This window comes from Struthio camelus, chromosome Z (assembly GCF_040807025.1).
Source record: "Struthio camelus isolate bStrCam1 chromosome Z, bStrCam1.hap1, whole genome shotgun sequence".
Taxonomy (NCBI): Eukaryota; Metazoa; Chordata; class Aves; order Struthioniformes; family Struthionidae; genus Struthio; species Struthio camelus.
Window position 1 is genome coordinate 15,770,697 of NC_090982.1, and position 25,864 is coordinate 15,796,560.

The 25,864-nt window shown below is 41.5% G+C and overlaps 1 protein-coding gene and 1 long non-coding RNA gene across 4 annotated transcripts in view; one reads left to right on the forward strand and one right to left on the reverse strand.

Moving 5' to 3' along the window:
• The first annotated feature begins 7,082 nt into the window (after nt 1-7,082).
• Nucleotides 7,083-22,915, forward strand: PGAP4 (post-GPI attachment to proteins GalNAc transferase 4). Of its 3 annotated transcripts, none has more exons than XR_695352.2 (3): nt 7,083-8,408; nt 16,873-18,644; nt 18,764-22,915. XR_695352.2 is itself a non-coding variant. In XM_068929041.1 (3 exons), the coding sequence occupies exon 3, from the start codon at nt 17,000-17,002 to the stop codon at nt 18,185-18,187; it is 1,188 nt and encodes a 395-aa protein (XP_068785142.1). In that variant the 5' UTR covers nt 7,083-8,408; nt 9,641-9,700; nt 16,873-16,999; the 3' UTR covers nt 18,188-22,912. The 3 variants fall into 3 exon arrangements, 2 of the variants coding, with proteins under 2 accessions (XP_068785142.1, XP_009681511.2); XM_068929041.1 differs by adding an exon at nt 9,641-9,700 and having other exon boundaries at nt 16,873-22,912; XM_009683216.2 differs by having other exon boundaries at nt 16,873-22,912.
• The window catches only part of LOC138064853 (uncharacterized), a 31,632-nt gene continuing 15,481 nt past the window's right edge, over nt 9,714-25,864 (reverse strand). Inside the window, exons 2-4 of the long non-coding RNA XR_011138110.1 lie at nt 15,116-15,185; nt 13,198-13,280; nt 9,714-11,226 (exon numbers count right to left, since the gene is read on the reverse strand). This is a non-coding gene — a long non-coding RNA (uncharacterized lncRNA). The remainder of the gene's footprint in view (nt 11,227-13,197; nt 13,281-15,115; nt 15,186-25,864) is intronic.

Sequence of the window (25,864 nt, forward strand, 5' to 3'; positions counted from 1 at the left end):
TGAAATGCAAGCCTTGATAAGGGTGCTAAAGAGAGAAAGAGAGGGAGTATTAATACTTGAGATACTTGTCTGAAGAAACTGGAAGAACTGAGCAATCCAGTCTCACTGAAGAGGAACTACAAGGTGTGCAGGAGTAATCTGGAAGTATTTTCAGTCCATTAGGAATATTTTAAGTAGTGTTGCATCTTGTTGAAACTGGCAGGTTTAACCAAGGTCCTTCAATTGCAATAGCTATAGGAGAGATTTAAGCAGATTCTTCATGCAAAACTACAGCTACTCAGGAATTTGAATTACTGGGGCAGAGGTTTGGAAAAGCATGCGCTCATGTTTGAATATGAGCAGAGAGGAGACTGATATGAAGAAACATCAACCCAAACTGGAGGTAAAATGAATAAGTAAAGTTGTGTTAGCATAAGAAACAGCCTACAGAGGATACTTCTGAGCTCCTAGTAGTAGTACGCTAGGGCAGTGATTACAAAAGGGCTCTCAAATTGACTGGTTCTGCCAGTGTAAACAAGACTTTAGTCTTGTGACCAGAATTGCGCTGAGAATACCTGAGCCTCTCGTCAAATCAATCTCTATTCCAAATCAAAAGGACCTATGAAAGCCTAAATGTTGTCTGTCTCTCAAATTTTAAGGGGAATAGCATGTATACATCTCAAAGAACAACAAACATTTGGTATGAAAGTCCTAGAAAATGGCTTGAAGTGCTTCCTTTTCAGTAAACTAAGATGATGAGACTCAGCAATGTGAACTATTCACATGCTATCCAGGTGTGTCTGGACAGGCAGCGTGCAGGCATCTAGTTAAATTTGGAAGTCTGACACACCCAGGACAAATCACAAAAGATCCTTCATCCAGCAGAACTCTGCTGCTTTTGGGAGAAATTGCCATATAAGAGGCAGCATGATGTTCATAACAGATCCTGCTAAAAATCTGTAAGTGAAACTCAGTCAGAGAACATGGCTGACAGGAGGCGTTGTCCCAGATGGCTGAGAGAAATCCTCTGTTTTTCCGGAAAGGTTGTGTGCCCTAGAATCTGCTGAACATGTAGCAGAAGAAAGATGTATCCCACAGCCAGGAGCAGAAACGCTTCAGCCAGTCAGCTGGTGGTGCTGTCAGTGGCAGATGGAGAAGGGGATTGTAAGTTGCAGACGCAAGGAAAGAGGTCAAAGAAATGGAACTAAGGACTAAGCTATAAAAATGCAGTCCTCAAGCAACCACTGGGTAGGGCCAAAGCAGAATAGTATCCAGAACTGCAGACTGACTGCCTTAAAAGAGCTAACCAGAGCCCCCAATTAAATGGAGCTAAGCCCTTGCCATAAATTTTTGGGTGGAAAAAGTCTTTTTTTATGTGAGCACACAAACAAGTCTACCTCTCATTAGCTAAACCGTGAAGTGAAAGCAAACCTGTTACTTCATGACAACATACTGATTTTATCTTACATTACAAGGTTGCTTAGCCCTTAGCACAAGGTTCTCCTTTTCTGTATTTAGTGCAGGGCAAACAGATGGGTAGTTACCTTAGAATATCAGGTATGAAACACAACCCTTATTGTTTTCTGTGGTAGTTTACACATACGCCGAAAGCCTACTACACAAGATCATGTGGTTGACAGGAAAAGTAGGGAAAATCTCCAGAAAAACAGAAAAACAAAAGAAGGAGAAGGAAGACGCTCATTAGTGGAACTTAACTCCAAAAGAAAGTGCCAGATCCTGTCCTGTGTGCCTGCAGGTCTTAGGCTTCAAAGCAAATGTAGCTTTCTCCTTGGAAAACCAACCGCAATAAATAAATAAATAGGATGAAGTTCCTAAACTGAGCTGCCTAACCCCCTTCATTTCCTGAATCACCTACTACGGGTTCCAAAATTATTTTATCTTATTCTTCTGTTATTTTGATCATGGGCTTCCTGAAGCAACAATAGAAATCCTAGTGCCTTAAAAGACACCTCTTTCTTATTGGTTGATTTGTGTAACAAGGACTTGCATGTTATCAGAGTCTGACAGCCAGTAAGAAAGTTACCAGGTTGCATTTTAAATATGACCTTTGAAGCACAGAGCTTCAGTCCGTGCTCATAATTTGATTCTTTAAGGTTTGCTTTAGTATCATATGCTGTTGTATCACTTTGCCTTTACCTTACTATGCCAAAGGGTGGGTTGCGAAAGTAGGACAATTTTTTTTTTCTCCTCTCACAAATGTAGCAAAGGGTCCAATGCTGTTGCCATGAGTATGAAATGGAATGAAAAAGCCATGTTGTAGTGCACCAGGCTTGGGCACATTTACTAGGGATACCCATTGAACTATTTACTAACATCAAGGGCACTTACATATGGAGGGATTTTGTAAGCATTGATTCTGGAAACAGTGCTATGACTAGTTTCCTCCGAATAAGCCTAAGTCTATCATCCATAGCTATAATGCACTTAAATTCTAAAGAGTTGTTATGCAGAAATTGGTTTGTATCTTGGTAAGCTCTGTATTGTTGCGTTATGAGATGGGGCAAGGAAAGTGAGATTTATCTGAACGTGCTCATTACTTACCAACAGTGAAATTTACAGAAGTAAAATCAGCTATAGAAAGATCACTTATATCTTTATTCTAGCCAGTGCAGCCCTAGTTATTATAGTAGGATGTCCTTGTAGAACTAGGACATTTATGTCTTAGATGAGACATTCATATCCTGGAGGAAGACCGGTGTCCAAAGCTGGGGGACTTGTCTAAACTGAAACACTCAAGAAAATTGATCTGAGTCAATTAAAAATACGAATTGAAAGGGAACTATTTAGTCTCTGTGTTACATCCTGTACGGACACTGTCATTTAGAACGAAAAAGCTTTAATTATTCTGGTTCTGTCACTTTCAAAGAACATTCAGCTAAATTGAATGAAAACTGTTTAAAATTTTCAAATAACTCTATCTCCTAGCGATTTCAAACAGTTTAAAAATAGCCATAATTTGGTAGAATTTTCCTGAGTCTTTGTGTAGTTAAAACCTTGCATCATTGGTACTCAAATTTTCTAGCTATGTAAGCTAGTTATCTTTTCCCAATTGCAGGTCTTTAGTCCTAGGAGCCCTACATCTAAAAATCTTCAGGAAAAGACAGCAAGAGAAATGACTAACTCTGTGCTCCTCACACAGGCACAGAATTTTAGTGAAGTGTGCCCAGCAACCATACAAAATAAAACTTACTTCATTCTGTAAGGGAAAACTAAAAGCTCTCCAGCAGGCCCTGGGGGGAATTCCTGCCTGATTCTCAATTTGTCACTCTGATATTTTGCCTCTGATTATTAGCATCTGCAAAAAGTACACTGTTCCAGATTAGTCTCCTATCTTACAACATAGAACAAGTATCCGAGGACCAGTGTATTGTAGCAGCTAGTTTGAAAGCCACTTGATTCCATTTCTAAATAAAACCTTTTGCCCCTGTCTTTGAAATACTCGCTTCATGCACTGCGAGAGTTCAAAATGATGGAGCAAGAGAGCTAGGAAGTCAGATCACTAGAGCACATATGCAGCTAAACAGATAAGATACGTCCATTTCTCTGGATGTATCTACCACAGTTTGAGTCCTTCCGAAGTTCTGTCGTCATTTAACGAATTGCTGTGTTATCTAACGTTGGGGTATTTTTGCAGTAAGCAGCCTACCTATGGTTTGATCAAAGAAGCAAAGGAAGCATGGAAAACCTTCGTGTGTGTGTGTTTACAGAATCACAGACTCACAGAATCGTTTAGGTTGGAAGGGACCTCCGGAGATCATCTAGTCCAACCTCCCTGCTCAGGCAGGGTCACCTAGAGCAGATTGCCCAGGATCACATCCAGACGGGTTTTGAATATCTCCAGCGAAGGAGACTCCACTACCTCTCTGGGTAACCTGTTCCAATGCTCAGTCACCCTCACAGTGAAGAAGTTTTTCCTCCGGTTCAGGTGGAACTTCCTGTGGTTCAGTTTCTGCCCGTTGCCTCTTGTCCTGTTGCTGGGCACCACGGAGAAGAGGCTGGCCTCATCCTCTTGACACTCCCCCTTGAGATACTTGTACACATTTATGAGATCGCCTCTCAATCTTCTCTTCTCCAGGCTGAACAGGCCCAGCTCTTGCAGTCTTTCTTCACATGCGCTAGTCTCTAAATATACCTGGGCTAAAATTAGCAGTATTTTTTTTTATCACCTTCAGATGTCTGCAGTCGAGCTGGAAGACATTACAGGAACGCTATATCAGAATGTATCTAAAATGTGATTATATGAATTATCCGAATAAGTCTGAAAAATCTGGAATGCAGTTGTACATAGGAAACTACATAGAGAGACGGTTTGGTAAGTGTATGAGGAGTGTTTGATCCTAAATGGATAGCCTAATTTACAGACTGGCATGCAGAAGAGATCAAAAGATTCCAGCCCTGTAGAGACCGTTTGTATACCCTAGACTGCCATACCAGCATGAATTCCTCCCCTTTGTAGCTGTATTTTATCTCACTACTGTTGTTCTGCAGTCAAACACAATAGTCCTGACATATGAGCTCACTGTGCCTCTAGTAAACAACGAAGGACTTTGAACACTTTTTGTCCCCAGTGATCAAAGGTGAGTCTGAAAGAAAAGCAGAGAAAGCCATTTCATGTAATTTAGTTTTCATCAATATTGCATTTTGTATTTAAAATAGCTATCAGAAATGACTGCTGTTTCTTAAAAGACAGAACGGAAGTGGAAAATATTACTTACTGATTTTCTCTGTATTTTTTTCTTTAAGCAATTAGCAAGAGAAGAAATATGTTAAAATAGCTTTTGAAGACAGCAGCAAAAACCTGCAGGGCCACCTATTGTGCAGCTGAAGGTGCAGAAATAACTGGATAAATTATTATCATCTGGTAGCTGAAGGTAAAAGAATAATACAGTCATTATACTAAGAACTTTCCAAAGTATTTGCAGAGGAGGCACAGCCGTTAACTACTGACCGTGTTGTATACATAATGGTAGTACACATTGTGCTAAACATACTGTTCGTTTCTCCTGCTGGAACGCAGTCACTCTGGATGTTTTCCTAAAGATACAAGGTTTACAAAAATTTCTTGTTCTGGCTTTTCACTGCTTTCTACCTGTCCCTCATAACTTCTGATTACATTTGTCAAATTTCATTTTAACTGACTGAAAGTCTCAAATATAAATTTGGTACTATGTACGTCATGCAGAGTCCATGTAGAGGACAAAGATCCACATCTCCATCCAATGGAATGAAAGGTTTCAACATATGGTCAACAGGTATTTGTTTGTTTGATTTGCCAGGTGGATAATCAGCATACATAGCTCAAGATCAACTAGAGTATGCAACCCCTTGCCCTCTGCTAAAAACATGTGAAGGAGCAGGAGAAGGAAAGCTAAGGAATGTGGGTCGTCGTGGAGTGGTCGTACAGGAGCTAAGGATACTTTGATAGGGGTGCACAGAAGAGAAACGACAGCAATCCACAAGAAACCAGGCTGCTCTGTTCCACTGCCCCAAGACACTGAATTTCTGCTGTGCTGCTTTCCAGGAACGCAAAGCACAGTATACAAGTATCTAAATCACCTTTCTAACTCTTCTTACTTCTAACAGGCATTTTCTGTGCAAGGCAAGAGTTGTACCAAAAGCAAGTTGTGATCTCAAGCAAACCAAAAGGAAATATTAGCTCCATTCCCTTGCGCAACTGTTTGGTTCTGTGAGAGCTATTTGAGCAACTAACTGGATGACAGAGGGGAAGACAGCTCTTGCGAAGGAGAATACTCAGATCTACGTGCCTGGCCTGAACTTCTCCTACTTGGAGGAAATTATCACCACATGCTTTTTTTCCTGATTATAACTTTAAAGTGTTATCCTGTTATTGTACAGGCCAAATAATTTCAGAAATATCTACTTCTGAGCATTTCAGGTTGCAGTTAGGTAATACGGCTTGAGTGGTGGCTGTCCCCACATGTTTCTTCCCGCTCTCCAGACCCCTGCCTGCTGTGCTGGCGTAATTGTTTCATGTGGCGAACTGAAGGGAGGAAGTGATCCAGATAAGATGTAATCCATCATAAAACAAGGTTTATTCTTTAGCTTATGCTAGCACACAGCAGGGGACAACCCAATGATAAGAATAAGCAGTGAGAGATGGCAAGACTGTTGTTTAAACTGTGCCATTGCCCCAAAACTACTAGCGACTTTTTACCCTTGGTCCTTCAGGTTTAACAGGAGTTGTTTTAAAGGGGTAAGTGTTTAGGAGTGAGCGCTCAGTGTTCCCTGAAAAGTGGGCAACTAAGAGACATCACAGCAGAGAAGACTATAAACAGGGGCTCCTCACAAAATTACAATTACTGAAACATTTGCCCTGAACATTTGCCTTTCTTGTTAATTTATTACTGCCAAATTGCTCTGCTGGCTGAAAATCCATCTGAAATGTAATGCTAGATACAATGTGACATGTGTTTCTAGTGATGTCACTTGATAGCTCTCCCACACACGTTTTGCCACACAACAGGAAAAAAAAAATCCAATTTTTTATTTCTCATGAATTCTGCAGCTCTAATCCTAAGAACATACTAACAGACCTCCCAGAAATGCACAGTCTCTCGTCTCTGCTACTGTCATACACTCTTTTGTTCTGTCCCATGACCTGTCTTTTTTTCTAGTACAGCAATATTTGGAAGCCTTGAGAACGTCTGAGTGGGGCGTAGAGGGATGAACCTGGGTGGGAGAAATCATTGTCATTACAAACTGGCAGGAAAACAGGAGAAGTGGTCAGCAAAGAAGGATATTGGAAAACAAATGACTTGAGAAACTGTGCTTTATTTTACTGTATTTACTTATTACTTTCAGAGAGTAACAAGGTAACGTGCCTCTAGGCCTACCTGGTGGATCTTCCTGGGGAGAAGACTTTTTCCTTGGAGAGCAAGTCACTATAGGAACCAAAGCTTGATGCTTGATTGTATTTTCATTCTGAGCATTACTATTTCTCCTGTGTTATTTTCGCCTTCATCAACATTACTTCAACAATAAGAAGCCCTAGCTGAGTGATAATTTCTGTCAATTATAAGAATTGAGGATCACAGGCATGCATAAGCAAGTTCTTTTATCCATAATATTTATTAGAGGGAACAGTATAAATTGAGACATTAAAATTAAAAACAAACAAACAAACAAAGTACATGCATCTTGCTAGAAGCTTCTGATTACAGGACTGAGCTCTAGCAAAATTCCAGTTATGTTTGACAGAACACTGAAATAATGTAAGAGGTTTCTCTCCCTCTCTCTCTCTCTCTTTCTCTCTCTCTCTCTCTTTTTTTCTTATTGTTTTATTTCAGATTTTTTTTCACAGAAGAGAGGTTAGAGCCTGAAAATAATTTATCCTACATAATATACACTCACCTTTTCTAGAGCTGCAGGCACAAAAATAAGGATTTCCATAGTCTGGGCCATCTTTCAGATAAACTGTAGCTAGAAATAATTTGTACACTTAAGAATTATGGTAACGTAGTTAACAATACATATGGAGAAGAACAGGTAAATCGAACACAGAGGGAAAATGGGAGGAGGAAAAGAAGGACTCTTCAGTCAGTTTTATATGATTTTTGGATCCTCAGCAGCTTAATACAAATTTGGTGTAGCTGATGAACCTCCCCACTTCAATGAATGTACTGTCAGTGGTAGACCTATTATTTCTACATTTCATAGTTTTATGTGCAGGCAAAATCTCCTGATGCTCCTGAAGCACTGACTTCCCACTTGAGTATGTGGGAGTGATCTTTCTATCCGCAAAGTAAGGCACAAAAGTCATGACTTTGACAGCTGACAAATACACCTGAGATATGCCCCGAGTTCGTTGACATCCTAGCTAGGGTAGGGCGTTTGGTCAGGTTTATGCAGCCGCAGAGGATCACAAAGCTCTCCAGCACTAATCGGGTTAATATTTCACTACCCCTGATGGAGAGCGTTCAGGGGAGGAGAGCAGAAATCAGGGACTCCAGCTGCGCTGGGGATTTCCGCCCTGAGAAGTCCCCCCGTTTCAGATAATATGCTTTTTATTTCTTAGCTCTCTTTCGCACACCTTCTTCCTCTTTCGTTTTCAGCTTTCTCAGTCTTGTCAGTTTGTCTGTCCCCTGTTGGTGTAGTCACATGTTTAGGCTTAGATGCCTTTAATCCCACCCTCGCTGCCTGAGAGGGAGGAGAAAAATTTGCAAGGGAGAAGTGAGTAATAAGCAGAGTGGCAAGATAAAACAGGAAACATTGCTGCATGGACTCCCTCTGATAGAAGCTGGAAGTCTGGATGGTGGAAAGCCCGTGCTGCCGGAGAGCAGGGAAAAAGAAAGCAAGAGATGCGCCAGATCTACAGAGAGCCGGGGCTCCTGCAGGCTCCAGGATGTCTCCTGACTCGCAAGGCGAGGCTGGCTGCTGAGGAGAAAAGGGTAATTTTCTTCACCCTGTATTTTCCATCTCACCTTGCTGCCGTTTCCTTATGGCTTAGGCTATCCTAGTGGGTCTGGTTCTTGCCTTTCCAGCGGGGACTCAAAAGACGAGGGATCGTCCTCACCCAGCGGGTCTTTGGGAACCCTCCCTGGCAAAGGCACTCCATGGGCGGAGCGGGTGGTAGGTCTGCTCTGCGAGCTGCACCGAGCCTTTAGAGAGCTGGGTGAGGGGAGGCACAAAGTTGGTGACTGTATTAGCAATGGAGAAGGGCATGCTCTCTGGAAACCAGCTGCGATTAGCTCCAATAACTGAGGCACTTGAGAAGGGAGAAAGCAGAAAGCCCCGTGGGAATGAGTGAAATGTTTTGTGCTTGCTCTGAGGATGTGACTGTGCATGGTGACAAGGGGGGGGGGGGGGAGGCGTGGCCAGAAACTGACTGGGCCTAGAGGAACAGCGCTTCCCTTAGCGGAAGACAAAATAATTTGAAGGAAACAACAAAAAAATAGCCAGCTTCCTCCCTGCGCTTTTTGTCGTCCCAATGAGCCCTTTAACCTCAGCCAGAATCTGCATAGCCAGGATTTCTGTATTTGAAAATCTGGGCAAGGAGGTTCAGGACCGTGTACACTGCAGTGCTATTTGTGCCTCTGCTGTCTTGCAAGGAGGGCAGAAAGCGGGGTGGGGGGGGAGGAGGGGGTGGATCAGCTTTGCTTATCTAACGCCCCCTCCTCTTCAACCATCATCACGAACCATCATTAACTGCTATTAATCCCAGTGCTTTAAGGGTCACCTTGTGCTACCTGGCAGCTCTGAGCACCTAGGAAACCTAAGGTCTGAAGTCAATGACATTTAAAATCGTAGGTTATGGTGCAAATTCACAGCTGAGCTGATGCAGCAGCAAAGCATGAAATACACCAACAGTGAACTACAGGTTCCTAGGCTTGCTTGTTGTCATGTGGTCGCTGAGAAAACTATTTTATGTACAACCAATGGGCTGTCGTAAAGACACACTAGTTCAGCAAACATTTTCTAGCAGAAGAAACCATAGAAAAATACCTTGCACATGGAAAATCTGCTGCTTTCTTTTCTGACCAACAAGGGCTATGTAGCAGTATTATATAACTTACAAATTTTCAGCTACTGTACTTATCCTATTTTCTTCCCTTGGTGCTCAAACAAATCACCAGTACACCTCAGAATCAGGACATTGCATTTACCGTGCCTTTCTGTCCAGGATAAGTTATCTATGTGAACATGGCGGGAGAGAGGGGAAGACTAAATCCTTCAGAGTCAAGTGAGTACAGAGAAAAAGGTTATAGTAGTTTAATGTTTGCAGACAGTGTGTCTCTAAATTTAAAGAGAAATGCTGCTGATCAGTATGACTAAACATTTTTGCCTTTGTACACTGGCTAGACTTGGAATATTCTGGTTGACACTTGCTACAGTTTTATATTTTATTATTGTAGTGACCTATCCCAACTGGAAACTTGCAGCTTTATCAGCAAATGCCTTTTCTCACAAAAATAACATCATATTTCAGTATTACTTTTTTTAATGTACTTTGCAGTCATAAATGAACAGTAACAAAGCTGCAACATTTTCTGAGTTGAGCACCAGTCACCACATCTGTTTCCTTTTCTTTCCCCCATTTCATACATTCCTACCCCTAGCCCTTCCCAAATCCCAACTGCTCAGACAACTGATCTAATCTGCATATTTCTCTTTCAGAGACTCTGAAATGCCTGGTTTCTCAGCAAGCCCCAAGGGCACATCTGCATATAGAAATGGAATAGAAAAGCTATGGTAGAAGGAGATATTCTGGAATAGCTATAATGGGATATCTCACTCATGGCTGTTCCAGAATAGCTTCTTCTGGACAGACTTTTCCAGGGTTAAGATTTCTTTTTCCTGATCTGTTCACATTATTTTAATTTGCAGATAATTGCTGTTATTTCCGGACACCACATTCAGTTGTTTTTTCAATAGCTATTCTATGTGGCTTACCAGTATGACTAAACTATAAAATGCCAGTTGTTCATGACAACAAAACCACTCTGATTTCTTGCACGTCTGGGAAAAACAGATTTGCTCCTGCTTTTTGTATTCTTAGGCTGAAGATCCATTGAGGCAGAAATAGTCTCTTATTAAGTACGGGATCGTGCATGAGGCTCTGGCCTTATTTTAGCAAAATACTGTGACACAGAGTCAAAATACAAATTATCTGTAGCACGCCTAATGAGTCAAAACGCATTTAGCTCTGAGATTCCAAAAGCAGACAGGTGCTCTGGTGCCAGCTGCTTTGTCGAAAACAAACTTTATTTTTTAACAAATAAGGATGCAAGTTTTGTAACAAAGCAGGAGCAGGCTCAAAGCAAAAGCCCTTTTCCAGATTTTGGAGGGCTCCAAGAAGATCACTGTGAACATGAGCAGCAGTTTTTGTATAGATCATTATCCAGCTCTATAAAAGCATGCCATTTTTGTTACTTATGGCACAGAAGGAAATGTAAATTCAGACAGATGCAGATTGCATAATTTATTTTATAGCTATATAAACCTTTCATGCCATCTTCCAAGACAGCTCCTCCTGGAACAACTTGCCTTAAGTCTCTGTTGAACCTATTATTTTGCAGGACTCTTCTCCAGAGTTCTTCCACTCCCACTTGATCCTAGTACTGACTGACATCACTGCTTGACAGCAATAGGGGAAAACACTGCTTTCCTATGATGCCTTTGCATAACAGGGAGGCAGCTAGATGTAAGCCAGCAGCTGTCAACAATGAGCTCCAGTCACCTGGATGCAGCAGAGGGAAGTTCTTCTACCTGAGAAGCAAGGGAAAAGTTGAGGAAATAACTGTAGTTAATTTATATTTCAGTTCATAGTCTGTTTCACTGGTGGCATAGCTTTTTTCCCTTAGTTCAGGGCAAATAGAGAAACTATCTTGCGGTTGTCACATCGGTGTATTCCACCTCTTGGTTCAGTAGCTTCCAAACTGTGGTTCCTGGATTCCTACGTATTTATGAACAATTTATAACACGCCCATTACAGTCAAAGAGAAGAGTGAGCCAGTTTACTTTCAAGATGCACATCTGCAGTTTCTTGGATCTGGTAATTCGACAGGGTTAAAAAACACTGCCTCTATGTCTGTGTATTACCATTTTTCTGATAGTGCTTAAATTACAGGTCCTTGGACAGGAAAAGGAATATATCTTCCTTGGCAGGCTCTGTGGAATGGTGGATCAAAATAGACTGTGTATACCATTGATTTCCACCTCTCACAGCCACGTAACTCCTGCAAAAGACGTACTCCAAGCCCTCTCCACCTCCCTTACACCTCAAGTTATCACCTACCTAACTGTTAAGACTATAGCAGTGTTATGCGTTTAGTCCAAAAGAAAGACCATAAGCAAAACCAAAAAAAAGTCCTTGGGGAGATGTGAGAGATCAAGTGCATCACCAGCAATCCTGGTCTTTGCCATAGCAGAAAGCATTTTAAATGTAAGTTTAAATTGGATTTGACATTCACTGTGTGACAGGAAACAAAGACAAAATCAAGGCCTTTCATGATTTGCATATAAAATAGTTGCTTCACTGTAAGTTTAACTGTGTTCATCACTGGGCATTACCCATCCTGGCCAGTTGTTGGCACTGGCAATATCAGAGTTTCTCTACACAGCGTATAATAATGACAACTGCTTTGCGCACTGCTTGAAGTTGATGTAGGAGATATGTATGGTGCCTCTTAGTAAAACACTCTCTAAAAACAACTGTTGAGTTGTTATCATTTAATATGCTGCTGAATGTTTTGAGAAGCAGAGCTCTTGCCAGGATGGTTTGTGTTTAGGTCCTAGAGAGCCCAACTCCCAGCTGGACATCTGAATGTAACAGTCAGATCTATGCATGCTTGGCTTCTACTGGACAATGCTGTTTTCAATTAGAGCCTGTTCATTGCAGAAATATTGCAAGTCTGACACCTGTCCTACTCAAAGCTGTCAGAAAACAGGACAGGAATTGCCATATGCTAGATGAGAAAAGCTGGCCATCTGGTCCAGTAATATGGATCAGCTCATGGTAGGAACCTCACCTTTCAGATGAGGGCATCTGTACAGAACAGTGAACTGACAGCATGCATATATGAAATAGAAAGAGATTTACACTGCTGTTTACGACTTTGTCAAGCAGCTCTGTCAGCAGTGTCCTTTGATTCAAGCAGGAGCGTTTGCTTTTAAACTTCCTATGTATTTCAGTGGAATTTAATTGGTGCACTAACAATATCACCCTCAAGACAAACCTCTTGTTTCCGCCCGAGGAAGTTAATCATTAGAGGAACTTCTCCCCGGGGTTGCAGCCTGTCTGTATAGTGCTAGGTTGGGGGCTAGTGCTGTTTCACACATGGATTTTCCACTTGGGGGGCCACTGGAGGATCAACACAGAACTCAAAACTACCACTCAGTGTGAACATCATTGCCATTATCATTATGGCTGAGCTAGAGACTCATAGCTACAAACACTAACAGTTGGCCTATCTATGACGCTTTCTGAGATCCCAACTCTTGTTCCCACAGTGATGACTCTGTGGGATCTGACCACCTGATTTCAAGCAGCTGGTGTTTTTTTTTTTTTTTTTTTTTTTAAATGTTAGGAAAGGAATGGCTTCTCCCATTAACACTGAGGAGTAGTTTAGTTAGTCAAAGAGGGACAACTTAATATTGTAATCATAAAGGAATAATTATTGCCTTGCCTCACAGAGGAGGCAGTAGAAGAGGGAGAGGACCTCTCCCAATGTATATTACCTGTCCAGGAGCCTCCTTGCATTTCACAGCTTTGAAACAGGTAGGAGGCTTTGCTGCAGGAACACCTGCCCTCAGGAATACCTCTGCGGAGAAAAGTTTTGAGCAGACAAAAAATCATCTCTTTTAAAGCACTAGCACAGAAGAGAATGTTTTGCTTCCTAAAGAGGAAGTTGCACTTTTGTCTACCCTACCTCAGTGTATACAGAGCTCACTGTTTCCTAAGCAGCACAATTCAGCCCGATAATTAGGAAGCTAATGAAGATGGGGATATAGATCTGGATGCAAACTTAGTGTTCCTGAAAGGATTCCAAATCACATGATTGAGAGTCCAAATACAGAAACAAGCTGTATACCTAACTTTATATAAATACAGCTTCCAAATATGTTTAAGCAATTGCACACGGAGTTCTACACAGAACATGTATAAAGTAGCCTCAACTGCAACCATACACATGGTTGCAAAGTAGTTACTATTCATGATTAATGCAGGGTTTTTTTTTTTTTTTAACCCCCTATTATTTTTCACTCACAAATGTTCCTTAAATATTCAAAGGGGAACAAACAGAACCACTAAAAAGGAGGAAAAAATGGAAGTGACGGTACTGACAGCTTCTGAAAACATGAGTAAAATCAGAACTATGCTGATGAGTAGAAAACAGTCTGAACTGTGGATTCAAGTTCTGCACATGGGATCAAGCTTCATCTCTGTAAATAGCAGGTTCCTGGAATTATAGCCAAAAAGTTGGGATGGAATTGGTGTCTCTACTTCTCTTTTCTACATCCTGGAGCTTGTCTTGGCATAAGCTAGAGCATTTGGCAAGCTTTCATATGCTTCTGACCACTGTTAGCCTTTGTGGTTATTCTGCTACCCATTGACAACAGCCTTTTCCTCTACGGGAAAACTGATGAAGAAAATGGCAACCAATGTGGCTGCTCTCAGCCTGGCTAGCAGATGAAGTTTTGGAGAAGAGCAGAAGCACCAGTCTGATGGTTGCTTTGCTTAAGCTGTTCTGAGGTACAAGATCAGAACAACACCTGTTTTAGATCTTGAATTTTGTTACTGATGAGCCAAAGCCAAAGTAAATCAGAAACCCTGATGAATAAGACACTGTGATATGCACAGCTGGCTTCCAGTCGTGCGCAACTCTGGAGTTAGCTACTTCCTTGCTATCAACTTGCAGCCTCCTGAGAGGGTTGTGCTTAGCTCCTCACCCTTGGGCCATGAAGCAGGATGCCAGTAGGGGGAGACCCAACACAGCTTTCCAAGCAGGCAGAACCAGAGGAAAATTGATTCCCAGTCATCAGATGCAAAGGGGGTCCACGTGCAGGAATCTAGACAGCACATTTTCATTGTGCAGTTGTGCCTGTCCCTTGTATAACAAGGACTGCAGAAGAGCAAGTCTCACTGAGATTCATCAAGTGAGGCTGCAGCCTAGACTCTCAGCTGGCAGCCAATCTGCTGTTACTGGTGCTGCGTAGAAGGTATGACATCTCTTTCTCCCTTTTCAGTATGAGGCAGTACAAGGGCTCTAGCTTCGATAGTTATTCCTGATGGTTGAATGTATATCCTGAAAGCTACAGAGCTCACTGCAGAACTCACTTCATCTACCTCAGATCTCCAGCATAGCTGGCAGGCAGAAAATAATTTATTACCTGAGAAATAAACTATCTTCTAGCTCTTCTTCATCTCCTTACATTTTCCCTCTGTGGTCCTCATTTTCAAGGCTGGATCCTGATTCTGCAAACTGTCAACATGCCATGAGTGCAGCTCAAATCAAAAGGAAGCTCAGAGCTATGTCAGTGTGAGTCTGGATTTGCAGAATATTATTTTGCGTTTGTGTGTTCCTTTAATGTTTGTGCTTCATGAGCAGAAGATGAACAAACGGAAAGCCTTGGGGTTTTGAATAAGTGCACTTACATGCAAGGTCGTCCCCTCTGATAGATTTCAGGTCTTCACATCCTGAATCATGATGACTTGGGTCTGGTGGCTGAAAAATAACCATCACCTTTAATGCCTTTACAAAGCGCACTGATCAATACAATACAGTGTTACTGAAACAATCATTGCAACAATCACTGCAACAATCATTGCATCAATGTGCAAATTTCATGTTACTGCTACTTAACTACCTAACAGATCTTGTGAATCTTGTACTTTCATGGATCATGGGATAGCACAACACTGATGTTACAGTCTATCCAAGGATCACTTGAGATCTCATATGAAAGGGCCTGGTCTCTAACAAAGATTTAGAGTAACTCTTGTGTATTTTTCATTAATTCTAGTAAAAGGTTTTTCATATAAGACTGTTAGATTGCCATATGCCAATAGGAGGCAGTACCCGTAATGGTAACTCTAGCAACTCTATGACTACAGTAATGAAGGCGATTTTGAAGAGGTCTCAGATTTAGACCCAGCTCAATGTCCTCTGAATCATTTCTTCTATATTGCACTTTCACCTGAGACAGAAGGGAAATGCCACCACCCAAATTTACTTCCAGCCATATTCAGAACCATTGTTCAGAATGCTTTGGGGAGAATTGTAGAAAAAGAAAAGGGGCAACATTTTAGTCGGAGAGCACTATTTGATGTCCAGAACTTGGTAAGGGCAGAAGGTTAAAAATAGAAGAAACTGCCCACTGAAAGAGGCACAGAGAGTCGGTGTGCTGGGGGACATTGGAAAGCTAAGTTCATGAGGAGAAAGGATGGAAAGTGTAAAGGACAGTCAAACAGCAGATTAAAAGGAGAGTTAAAGGCACTAGAGAGGTCATGTGAACAGCCTAATTGTCCTAATTTTGTGAAAACTACTGATAGCTAGGCTATCAGTAGGACAGAGAAATAGGACAGAAAAGCCAAATACGGCAAATGTTAATTTTTGGGAAGGTGAGCGCTTACGTAAAGTGTGTGTGTATATAATAAATGAGCTATCTTCATGTTTCGGTTTCAAATTAAAAGTATAAACTCTTTAATGACAAATATGAGTAAATGGCTCGATAACGACTTTTTCACCCAGCTACTGTGTATTTCACAGGGTCTAAAGAGGAGGATATATCTGAGAGAGTTACACACTGCACCTCGCATACATGTGCCCTTAGTGAAGTAAATCGATACCTTTGTTATCTTGCTTTATGCTCTGGGAAGCAAAGTTTAAACACGTGTTTGCTTTTGGAAGTGTGTGAGTGACTGAAGGGAAATGTGTCACTCCACAAAGGCAAAAGTTTGTCTCCCAAGTATATGCTAGCTAAGACAGGGGGAACAGGTTTTGTTTACTGGCTGTGACTCAAGTCTTACTCTATGACTGTGACGGAATAGTGATGTCTAAGTTCTCTTCCTTTAACAGAAAACGATTGCTTTATCCACACCTCCTGCACCCATGTTGTTGTTTTTTACAAGTTGTGAGCACAGTAACAAACTCAGCAAGCTCCTGTCTCAGCTAGGTCAGATCAGAGCTCCTATGTGCTGAAAAAGCTTCATGGGCACCTTGCAGGAAATACTTACTCCAGTAAACGATGTCCCATGACAATTTTGTGATGCCTCCAGATCAAGAGGATCATCAGGGACCTCTTCCTTTGGCTTACTCGGGGACTAGCCCTCAGCTTTCCATGACCTCAAATCACAGTCTTCCTGCTCTGCCAGCTCCTATTTCATTAACCATCTTTTCCTTTCCTCTCTAGGCTCGATCAAACTGTGCAGGTTCGGCACCCACTGCCCCAGTGATATCTTGCCATCCAGAGCAGATGCAGAAGTGGTGAAGGAATGAAGGCATGAATAGAGAAAGGGTGCCTTCCTTCTCCAGGAGCCATGTTACAGCACAGCTGGCAGCTCTACAGGAGGTGGTGCCGTTGGTCCAGCCCCTTCATCCATCTTCTCACGCTGACTGTGGTGACGTTTGGTGTGCTGGCTCCTTTGATTTGCCACCGGCTCCTCCACTCCTATTTCTACCTGCGGCACTGGCACTTGAATCCCATGAGCCAGGAGTTCCTGGAACAGAACCAACAGGAGGGCCAGGCTGCCCTCCGCTACTTTGAGGAGCTGCAGATACTAAACACCTCCAAGGCTCCTGGCAGTGAGGCCTTCCGGCCCTTGCTGCTGGTTACCATTATTACCGTGCAGAGGAGGAGCGATTTCCACTATGTCCTGCAAGTGGCTTCCCGCTTCCACCACCTCCTCCAGCAATGTGGTGCACACTGCCAAAGCCACCGTATCCTCCTCTGTAACGTGGAGCCAGACCCCAGTAGCCACCAGGATGTCAGGCTGCTGAGCAGTTTCTTTCCTATGGTCAGTCGCAACAAAAGCAGGGAGGACTCTGACCCTGGAGTGAATCAGTTTGAGAAGGAAAAGCAGGACTATGTCTTCTGCCTGGAGCAGTCACTGTTGGTCTACAATCCAGAATATATCCTCATAGTGGAAGACGACGCTGTGCCAGAGGAAGAGATATTCCCTGTCTTGCAGCACCTCTTGCTGGCCCGGTTCTCCAAGCCATACCTCAGAGATGCCCTCTACTTCAAGCTTTACCACCCTGAGAGGCTTCAGCGCTATTTCAACCCTGAGCCCATGAGAATTCTGGAGTGGCTAGGTTTGGGAATGTTTCTAGGGCCGATGCTGAACTTTGTCTACTCCTGGGCAACTGGCCACCCAAGCCTTAGTTGGCCCATTGTCTTGTTCTTTGCTTTGTACAGTATGGCTTTGTCAGAGCTGGTGGGACGCCATTACATGCTGGAGCTGCGTCGGCTGGCCCCCACACTCTATAATATTGTGCCCGTTACTGAATGCTGCACGCCTGCCATGCTGTTCTCTGCTCCTTCTGCCCGCCGTGCCTTAGGTTACCTGAAGGAGCTGCACTGCCGCCAGGGTTTTGCTAAGGATATTGCCCTCTACTCGCTGCTACAAACTAAGGGGGAGAATGCCTATGTGGTGGAACCCAATCTGGTCCAGCATGTAGGCTTGTATTCCAGTCTTCGGCTAAACGATAACCCCAAACTGTTGTGATCTGCCCATGCCATTCTAGATAAAGCCAGGAGAACTTTGCCACTGAGCAGAGAGACAGCGTACAAATTCAGATGCTGTGCCACTCGCACAGAATGTGCTATGCCTCCAAGTGAAATTCTCTTAAGAAAAGGAAAATTGTTAAAGAATAAACTTGCGTTCATTCAGGTCCTACGTAATAAATGCCTTCAACTAATCATCACACACCTTGTGGGAGGGAAGTGGAGACTTTCAGCTGAAGGTTTGGATTATGTACTCTCCTTAATCATTCTAAGGGAAGAACTCTCATATAAACAGATGCACTGCCTACTTCCCTTAATAGTAGCTACAGAAATCCTCACCTTAGGAAACAGAAATGCTGGCCAAAGTGAATGCTTCAAATTGCAGCCCGTAAGGAGTAAAAGCTCTGATTTTCCTGTCCTTGACCAGGTCTGATCTCTGACCTCTCTCCATTTCAAAGGTACACTTCTGAGCAGACCTTTCAAAACCAGCATGTGTGTAATGAGAACTCTCCCCCAAATTTCATGTAGACTCTCCACATTTTACTAATCTGCTATTTGTTATTGCCTCCCCCTACAGGTCCTATCCGTATCTCCACCTTTCCCACTCCTCTTTCTTGGAAAAGCGGCTCTTAAAAACAAAGCCTCCGCTGCTTTATTAAAGGTCATCTCTGAAGACAGGAATGGTAAAACAGATTAACAGCCTTCAGTGTTACACAGGCAGGCCCCAAACGCATGTTCTCATTGATATATCCTAAACAACACAGGGTAACTACCATGGTGGTAACACTATTAGTCTTAGTGAATCCGGATCCTTAAAACAAACCTTATTAGTTGCTAATTTGACTTTGATTTCCTATCAGCACAGAAGCAAAGGAAAGATCAGGGTGCTGCCATCATGCAGGAGTCTTCTTTCATTCTGGAGCTGTAATTCACAGCTCTGGCTAGTGGTTCATTTGCTGTTCCTAGCGGCAAACACAGTGGCCACGAGAAACAAAGCCAGCTGTTCATAAAAACAAACAATAACGCAACGTATGAACGGCCACTCCTGTACGGACCCAGTAACTTAATGTTTTCTGGCTGTTAGGCATTTGGGATAAGCTGCACTTTGTAGTGCAGCTAAATACAAAAAAAGAGTATGCACATAGAAACTTCTTACAGAATCAGAATTGCCACCAAAATGTTTACGTCTAATGAAAAGCCCACTTTGACTTCAGTGGGCTTTGAATCACATTCACTTATAGATGGAGACTGGTTGAACTATATTTGAAACCATTTCTCTAGCTTCAGAATGAACCAAGTAAAATACTTTCACTGAGTTTTAGTTGGGGATGTTTTTGGTTTCTTTGTTTTTTGTGAGGAAAGAGCTCTACTTACTTTCTCCCATTTTCTCCCAGGTAATTTAAGCCTTAAACTCATAGCAAGTCCGGTCAGAGATGGGAAAGGCATAGAACCTGAGGGATGAAACCAAAGGAAGTATGTGTGAATCTCCAGCTGTCTGCCCATGATGGGTATCCAGCCTGTACAAATGTGCAATATAAATGCATAACGCAAGTTAGCCAATTAGAAATAGGTTCAGAGCATGGAGTAGTGCATGCTCAGGCAAATGAACTTCACCCACTCATTAGCTCAGCTGGGATACTTTTATTGCATCTTTGGAAATTAGATGTGAGAAGACTGACTTGCTTGCAAATTCTGTGATGTCCTTCAAAGGGCAAAACACAGGAAATAGATCATTTATTCTTAGCTGCTGAAAACCTCAAAGATACCACAGAATGGTAACACAGAAACACCACCAGCAGGTGGGCAAACCTATTTGCAATCTGTACTATAACATGGTAAGATGACAGGACTTGGGTGTCATTGTATATTTATTCCACTAAGTGCCTGTGCATGTGAGGAAATGCAGCTTGTTTAACGTTTATCCTTCTTTAAGTGTTCAATGTTTCAGTGTGGTGTGTTGTCATTTCTTCATTTTTTTTTTAAAATCTTTGTACTGTATAACCCAGAACAACACCCTGGTTGTTTTCATGACAGTCCATTCATACTCATTTTTGCAAAGAAAATCTCACAGAAATGTGCAATAAACTACTCACTTTATAAGAAAGAGATAAAAAACAAACCTTAAGAAAAACAAATGACAATATGCAGTTAATAAATGTTTTCATGTGGGAAATGATTTATCAATGTCTCTACATTATTTTTCTTTTTGCACAGTAGTACCTAATTTGTATTCCACAGAGGTCAAACAGAGATTCCTCAATAATCTCACTAAGCGTGGATCAGGTTTTACACCTGAAAATTAAGAACATGAACTTCAGGCATCCATCCTAAACGAGAAGACAATTTTCAGGCCATAAAAGCCAAGAAAGGCTGGCTAGCAGAATCGTTTCCAAACAATACTTGGAGAGGCTAAAATTTTAACCTGCTAGTGAAAGTTTCTGATAAACCCATCAAAAAAAGAATTCTTTTGTGCAAGCAATAGTTATCCTGTTTGCTAGCATCAAGTTAATAAATTCTTTAGGTTCTTCTAGAATTATTATCCTAGGTGCCTAATTCATCTTTACAACATAGCTGGTCCTTTCCACTGCAGTTGCTGGTAGCAACTTCTGAGCTTTCAAGTACTTACTTACTTATTCAATGCCTACCATTGTGGCATCTCAGGCAAGCATTTAGCATCAGGAGAAACATTCATAGTACATGGTTCTTTCCTTCTTCTGCATCTGGACTTTGAAAAGCATATTTCTTTCTGTTTCTGTCTTCTGTGCTATGTGTTTTATTAGAAATTCCAAGTCGGAGAAGTGTACTTTGTCCATGGAACCAAAAAAAGAGAGGACAGTATTTTGTTCCACAGTTTAGGCTAAAAATTCAGTTTCAGATAAGCAAGTCTTAGCTTTTCTGTTGTGCCAGCGAGGCAGAGCTCAATTGTCATATCTCAGGCTACAGAAGATCAAGGGCTAGCATTAAGTCTTTCAAATACGATCTTAAGAGATTGTTTCACCTATATTAAAACAAATCGGATTGACAGATCTTTTTTAAAGAAATAGCATGTATTTTTTTCAGGTGATGGTTCATTCCCAAGGACTCTGATACCATTTCTTAATATAAGAACTATAGCTTGCACAAAAGGATTCTTTTTCACGGGTCAGGCAGCTGTCAGGCAGCTCAAGGCACCACTGTCCAAAACAATTTGGGGGAAGTACTCCTATTAAACAAAAGACTGCCTTTTTTTCCAAGTTATGTCCAACATAATTTTGATTTCTGGCAGAACACAAAGCGTAGATTGGTAATTCTCTATCTGATTAGAAGCCCAAGAAGATTTTAAAACAACAGAAGGTATCAGTGTTTTATAGAGAAGGCTCTGCATCTGAAGAGAGAAGGAGAAAGACTTCCTGTCAGTTGTGAGGAGCTGTGAATGGCCAAACTGGCTATTTCAGAAGCAATTTGACAGGACACAGCATGGTTTTGTTTAAAGTCTAGAATTTCTTTCTAAAAACCTACAAGCACGCTCCCTACAAAACAGATAAGCTTTCTATTATAACTCTTACTATTTCTTCAGTCTATGTGCTACTGTTAGTTTTCCTTACTGGCAGATCCATCTCTTTCCTTTTTGTATTCGAGTGAAGAAAAATATTTCTTTTGATGGCTTCATGCATCTGCATGGACAATGTAATCTTTTATAGAATCCTAGAATAATTCAGATTAAAAAGGACCTCTGGAGGTCTCTTGTCCAAACACCCACACAGAGCATGCCTAGTTAGATCGGGTTGCTCAGGATCATCTCCCTCAAGTACTGAGGCACTTCAGCGGGGGCCTGAGATAAATTCAAGCTCTAATTGCTGAAATTTAACTGCAGTATAATTTTGCAAGGGGTAAGGCTACATTTTCCACTGTGTAAGATGGGGAATTTTCCGTGGAAGATAACTGTAGCAACAAAGGCATTAGCAGTTTGTCTCTAGAAATTAGACTTCTTTCTATATACTTCGATACCAACTTTACAGATGTCTCTTCCAAACGGAGCACATGCCAGAGTTTAACACACAGTTCTTAACAATCTTCAGTATAACAATCTGCCAAAAATGAATGTACCAGTAGGCATTCCATGTTTCTTGGTAGGTACTCTGTGTTTCTTCACCTTTGCATGTGTCTCTGTTGCTAGGATATCTTGATTTCCCAGACTACCTTCTGTCCCAACAGTTTACGCTTTGAGAGAATTCTCTAGTTTATTCATGCACCTATAGGCAGAGAGGTCCATTTCCAAGACTTTGTTCTATGTATTAAACTATGAATGACACATACCCAGTTGTGTAACTTTTGGTGATTTTTAAGTGGTTTTGTAGATCAAGAAAAATAGGGGTTTTCTGATTTTTTTTGCACTATTAATAAGCCTCTGGCCAGCTTTCCATTCTTCTGTGCCTATTCCTCTTTGAATTTCAGCCATGACATGCAATTTTCCTCCATCACTGCAGAAACCTCATCCACAACAGTCTTTTCAGCAAATGGGTCAAATTCATACACCTGTTGTATTTTATATGCTAAAAACTGTATGTCGAAAGTAGTATGCAGCACACAAGAATGTGTTTTTCCGGGACTATGTACCATTTGGATAAACTGGTAATAAGCAGGTAAGTGTTTCCCGTTATAGCAGCCAGTCCTTTGCCTATTTGCTTTTCAAAAACTGAATGTCAACAAAAAGGCACAGAGACCGGTGTCATGACTGCATCTACCTTCATGTCCTGTACTACATGAGTGAACTATTCTCCACAGCCCAGAGATGCTGCCACTGACAGCATGTTTTAAAGCTGCATCCTGATTTGCTATTGCTACTGAAATTATTACAGAGAAGTGGGTTATGATAACAGTAACGATATGTGCCTGCCTGTATTTCATTCCAAGTCTTCACAATGTGTGTTGTAGCCCAATTTTACGCCAGAAGAAGCAGCTCCTTCCTGTGCTGCAACCCTCTCTGTGTGTGTGCTCTTGCAGATATGAGCCAGTCCCACCCAACACCCTCCCTTTCCTCCCCAATGTACGTGTCTGCAGGCATCGCTGAATACTGTGGGGCCAAAAACACAGATGATTTCTTTTAATGGGGTTAAAGGCCAGGCTCTCTGGACTGGGGGTTAAGAGTATAGGTGAGTGGGGAAAACAAGCCACTTCAATAAACAGTACCTCTGATTAGATATGGATGAACAAGCTGGACTTTGAGATAGTTAAGCAAGACTGCAGAGTACAGAAAACAACAAGAAACATCCAGCACAGTGTGGAGAGGTGAAAAGAAGGCAGACGCCATTCAATTCAAGTGTGCTCTGATTATACTTTAACCCCATCACGCAGGGAGCACTCTCTTGGGGCTCAGAGAGACAGGTGTTTTTCATGTGGATGCACATTACGCTTAAATAGTCTCCCAGCTATCAGTGTTTTTTCCACTCAATTTCAACCACAAAGTGTTGATAAGATTAATACTACCTCATTTAGTGAACTACAGAGGCAAGCTTTAACATTATTTTATTTTTCATTTAGTGACCAACCATATTATCTCTGAAATTACTCAACTATTCATTTTTTTTTATCCTTCCCCTCCTCTCTCAGGTGTGCCACAATTTGTCTTTCTTCTCTCCTCACATTTTATTATTATTTTCATTTAAAATATTAGTTAATATAAGTATGTAAAGGCCAAAATCAGTATCAGAATGAAATTTATAGAAATAAACACAAAAATAAAATCTCCTACCTGAAGAATGTTATGTAACTCTAAATTTTTACCTGTTGTCTTTAAATGAGGCTTTCCATTGGTCTTGAAGTACTTCATTTGGCAACAATTTTCACTCAAAACTTTAACACTGAACTGACAGATCCTTTGCCAGTAGGGTTGGATATAACAAGGACAGCTACTAATTCAACTTCTGCTATGAAAATCCAGTACTTGTAAAATGATATAAGTGGGTTTTTTCCAAACTCAACCAACCACAACTTAAGGCCTAAATAATAACCCAAGTCACCCATATATTATATATATACTGTCACTCATATTTTATATATACTGTATACTTCTATCAACTCTTGTGCGCTAATTTCAGATGGAAAAAACAACATTAACATACAACAAAGTACAAATCTCCATGCCATTCAAGCACAGACTTCATTTATTTTGTCACGTTTGTGAGAGAGAAAAAGCTAGACATTTAACTTTATGCATCTGTTTAAGAGCTGACCACCATTTTCTCTTCCTGTTCCCAGGCTATCAAAGGTAAAACAAGAATGAACTTTCAAACTGTCTTGCTACGCATCAGGTTTTTCAGTGATTTTTCAAACAATGACTTGAGTGAGATTTTTATATGTAAGACAGTTTATATCGGTTACCTCATTTACAGATAAAAAAGCTATTATGATCTCTCCATGAGAATTCAATTGCCTTATTTAGAATCCTAAAATATGTATGTTTCTCACACATCCAAAAATAGTTTAGAATCCTTCACATTTTAAAAGACTTTTCACTACAGAAGCAGATTATCAATCACCACAATAGTGTCAATTTGTCAATAAAACTGTTGCCACCTATACTAATAACTGAAAGCATTTGTTCTTTAGCTCATTTACCCCCACTTCCCATTCTCCACAGCCTTACTCCAAGCCTGAGATCTCTGTCATACCCCCCCCCCCCCCCCATGCCAGAGGCAGAAGAAGATAATGAACTCCAGGACAGCCGGTGCTTTCTCAGGAATAGAACTCTTAAAGGAAAACCTGCCTAGATGGTCAGCCCTACAAACTGTGGAACCAGGAAGCTTTGCCAGTCACCTTGCGGGAGAAACTAAACCCCACATACCACTAATTAGCTGGGAACGCAACCAGCCTCATGGTAGCCAGCCATTAGTGATTGCTAGAGAAGGGCATCTATTTTACTTCACTAGCCTCGCCACTTTGTCACATTGCTATTGTCTTAACTCTCCGCCTCTCTTTGCCCTTCCCACCTCCTGTTCTCTCAAAGCCTCCAAATCTGCATCCTGACCTGCATCCTTATTCCTCTGATTCCACCCTCCATCACGGTTTCAGTATTCCTCACAATTCATGTCCACAAAATGTCTCCTAACCTCCCTGCATTGTGCTTCCTGTTTGAAGTCATGCTACCCATAGCTACAGATTCAACCTCTTTCAAAATAATGTCTGGATGTAGCCACCTCTACCAAGGATGTTCACACCTGCAGGCAGCCATTTTGCTACTTTCAGCCCCATGACTGTATCAGGTTACTCTGAGAAATACTTAAATTAAAAAAGACACCAATTCAAAATTAGTTTTGTCCCTGGAAAGCTGAGTGAGTTGGCAATACTATGAGTTCAAGCAGTAATTCAATGAAACAGGTCTACAGCCTGGCCAGTACACCGATTTTGCTGTAGAATAATTAGTGCAGGTAATAATTTGATGTTTGCTATGCAGTAGGTTAATCGCTGGGTTGAATGCAAGTACGCTGCATTCCTCTCGCCACGCAAGCTTATTCCCCTTACCTTGTAAGAATATATCACACCATCTTAACCTAAATGTCAAAGGGGTTAAGTATCCTCATTCTATGATTATATCGCTCTAATCATGAATGCATCAGCTTTTTTCCAGTGTCCTTTTAGTGTCACTCCAGCATGCAGACCACCACTGATTTCTAAATAGCACTGTCTGAATCACGGTTCT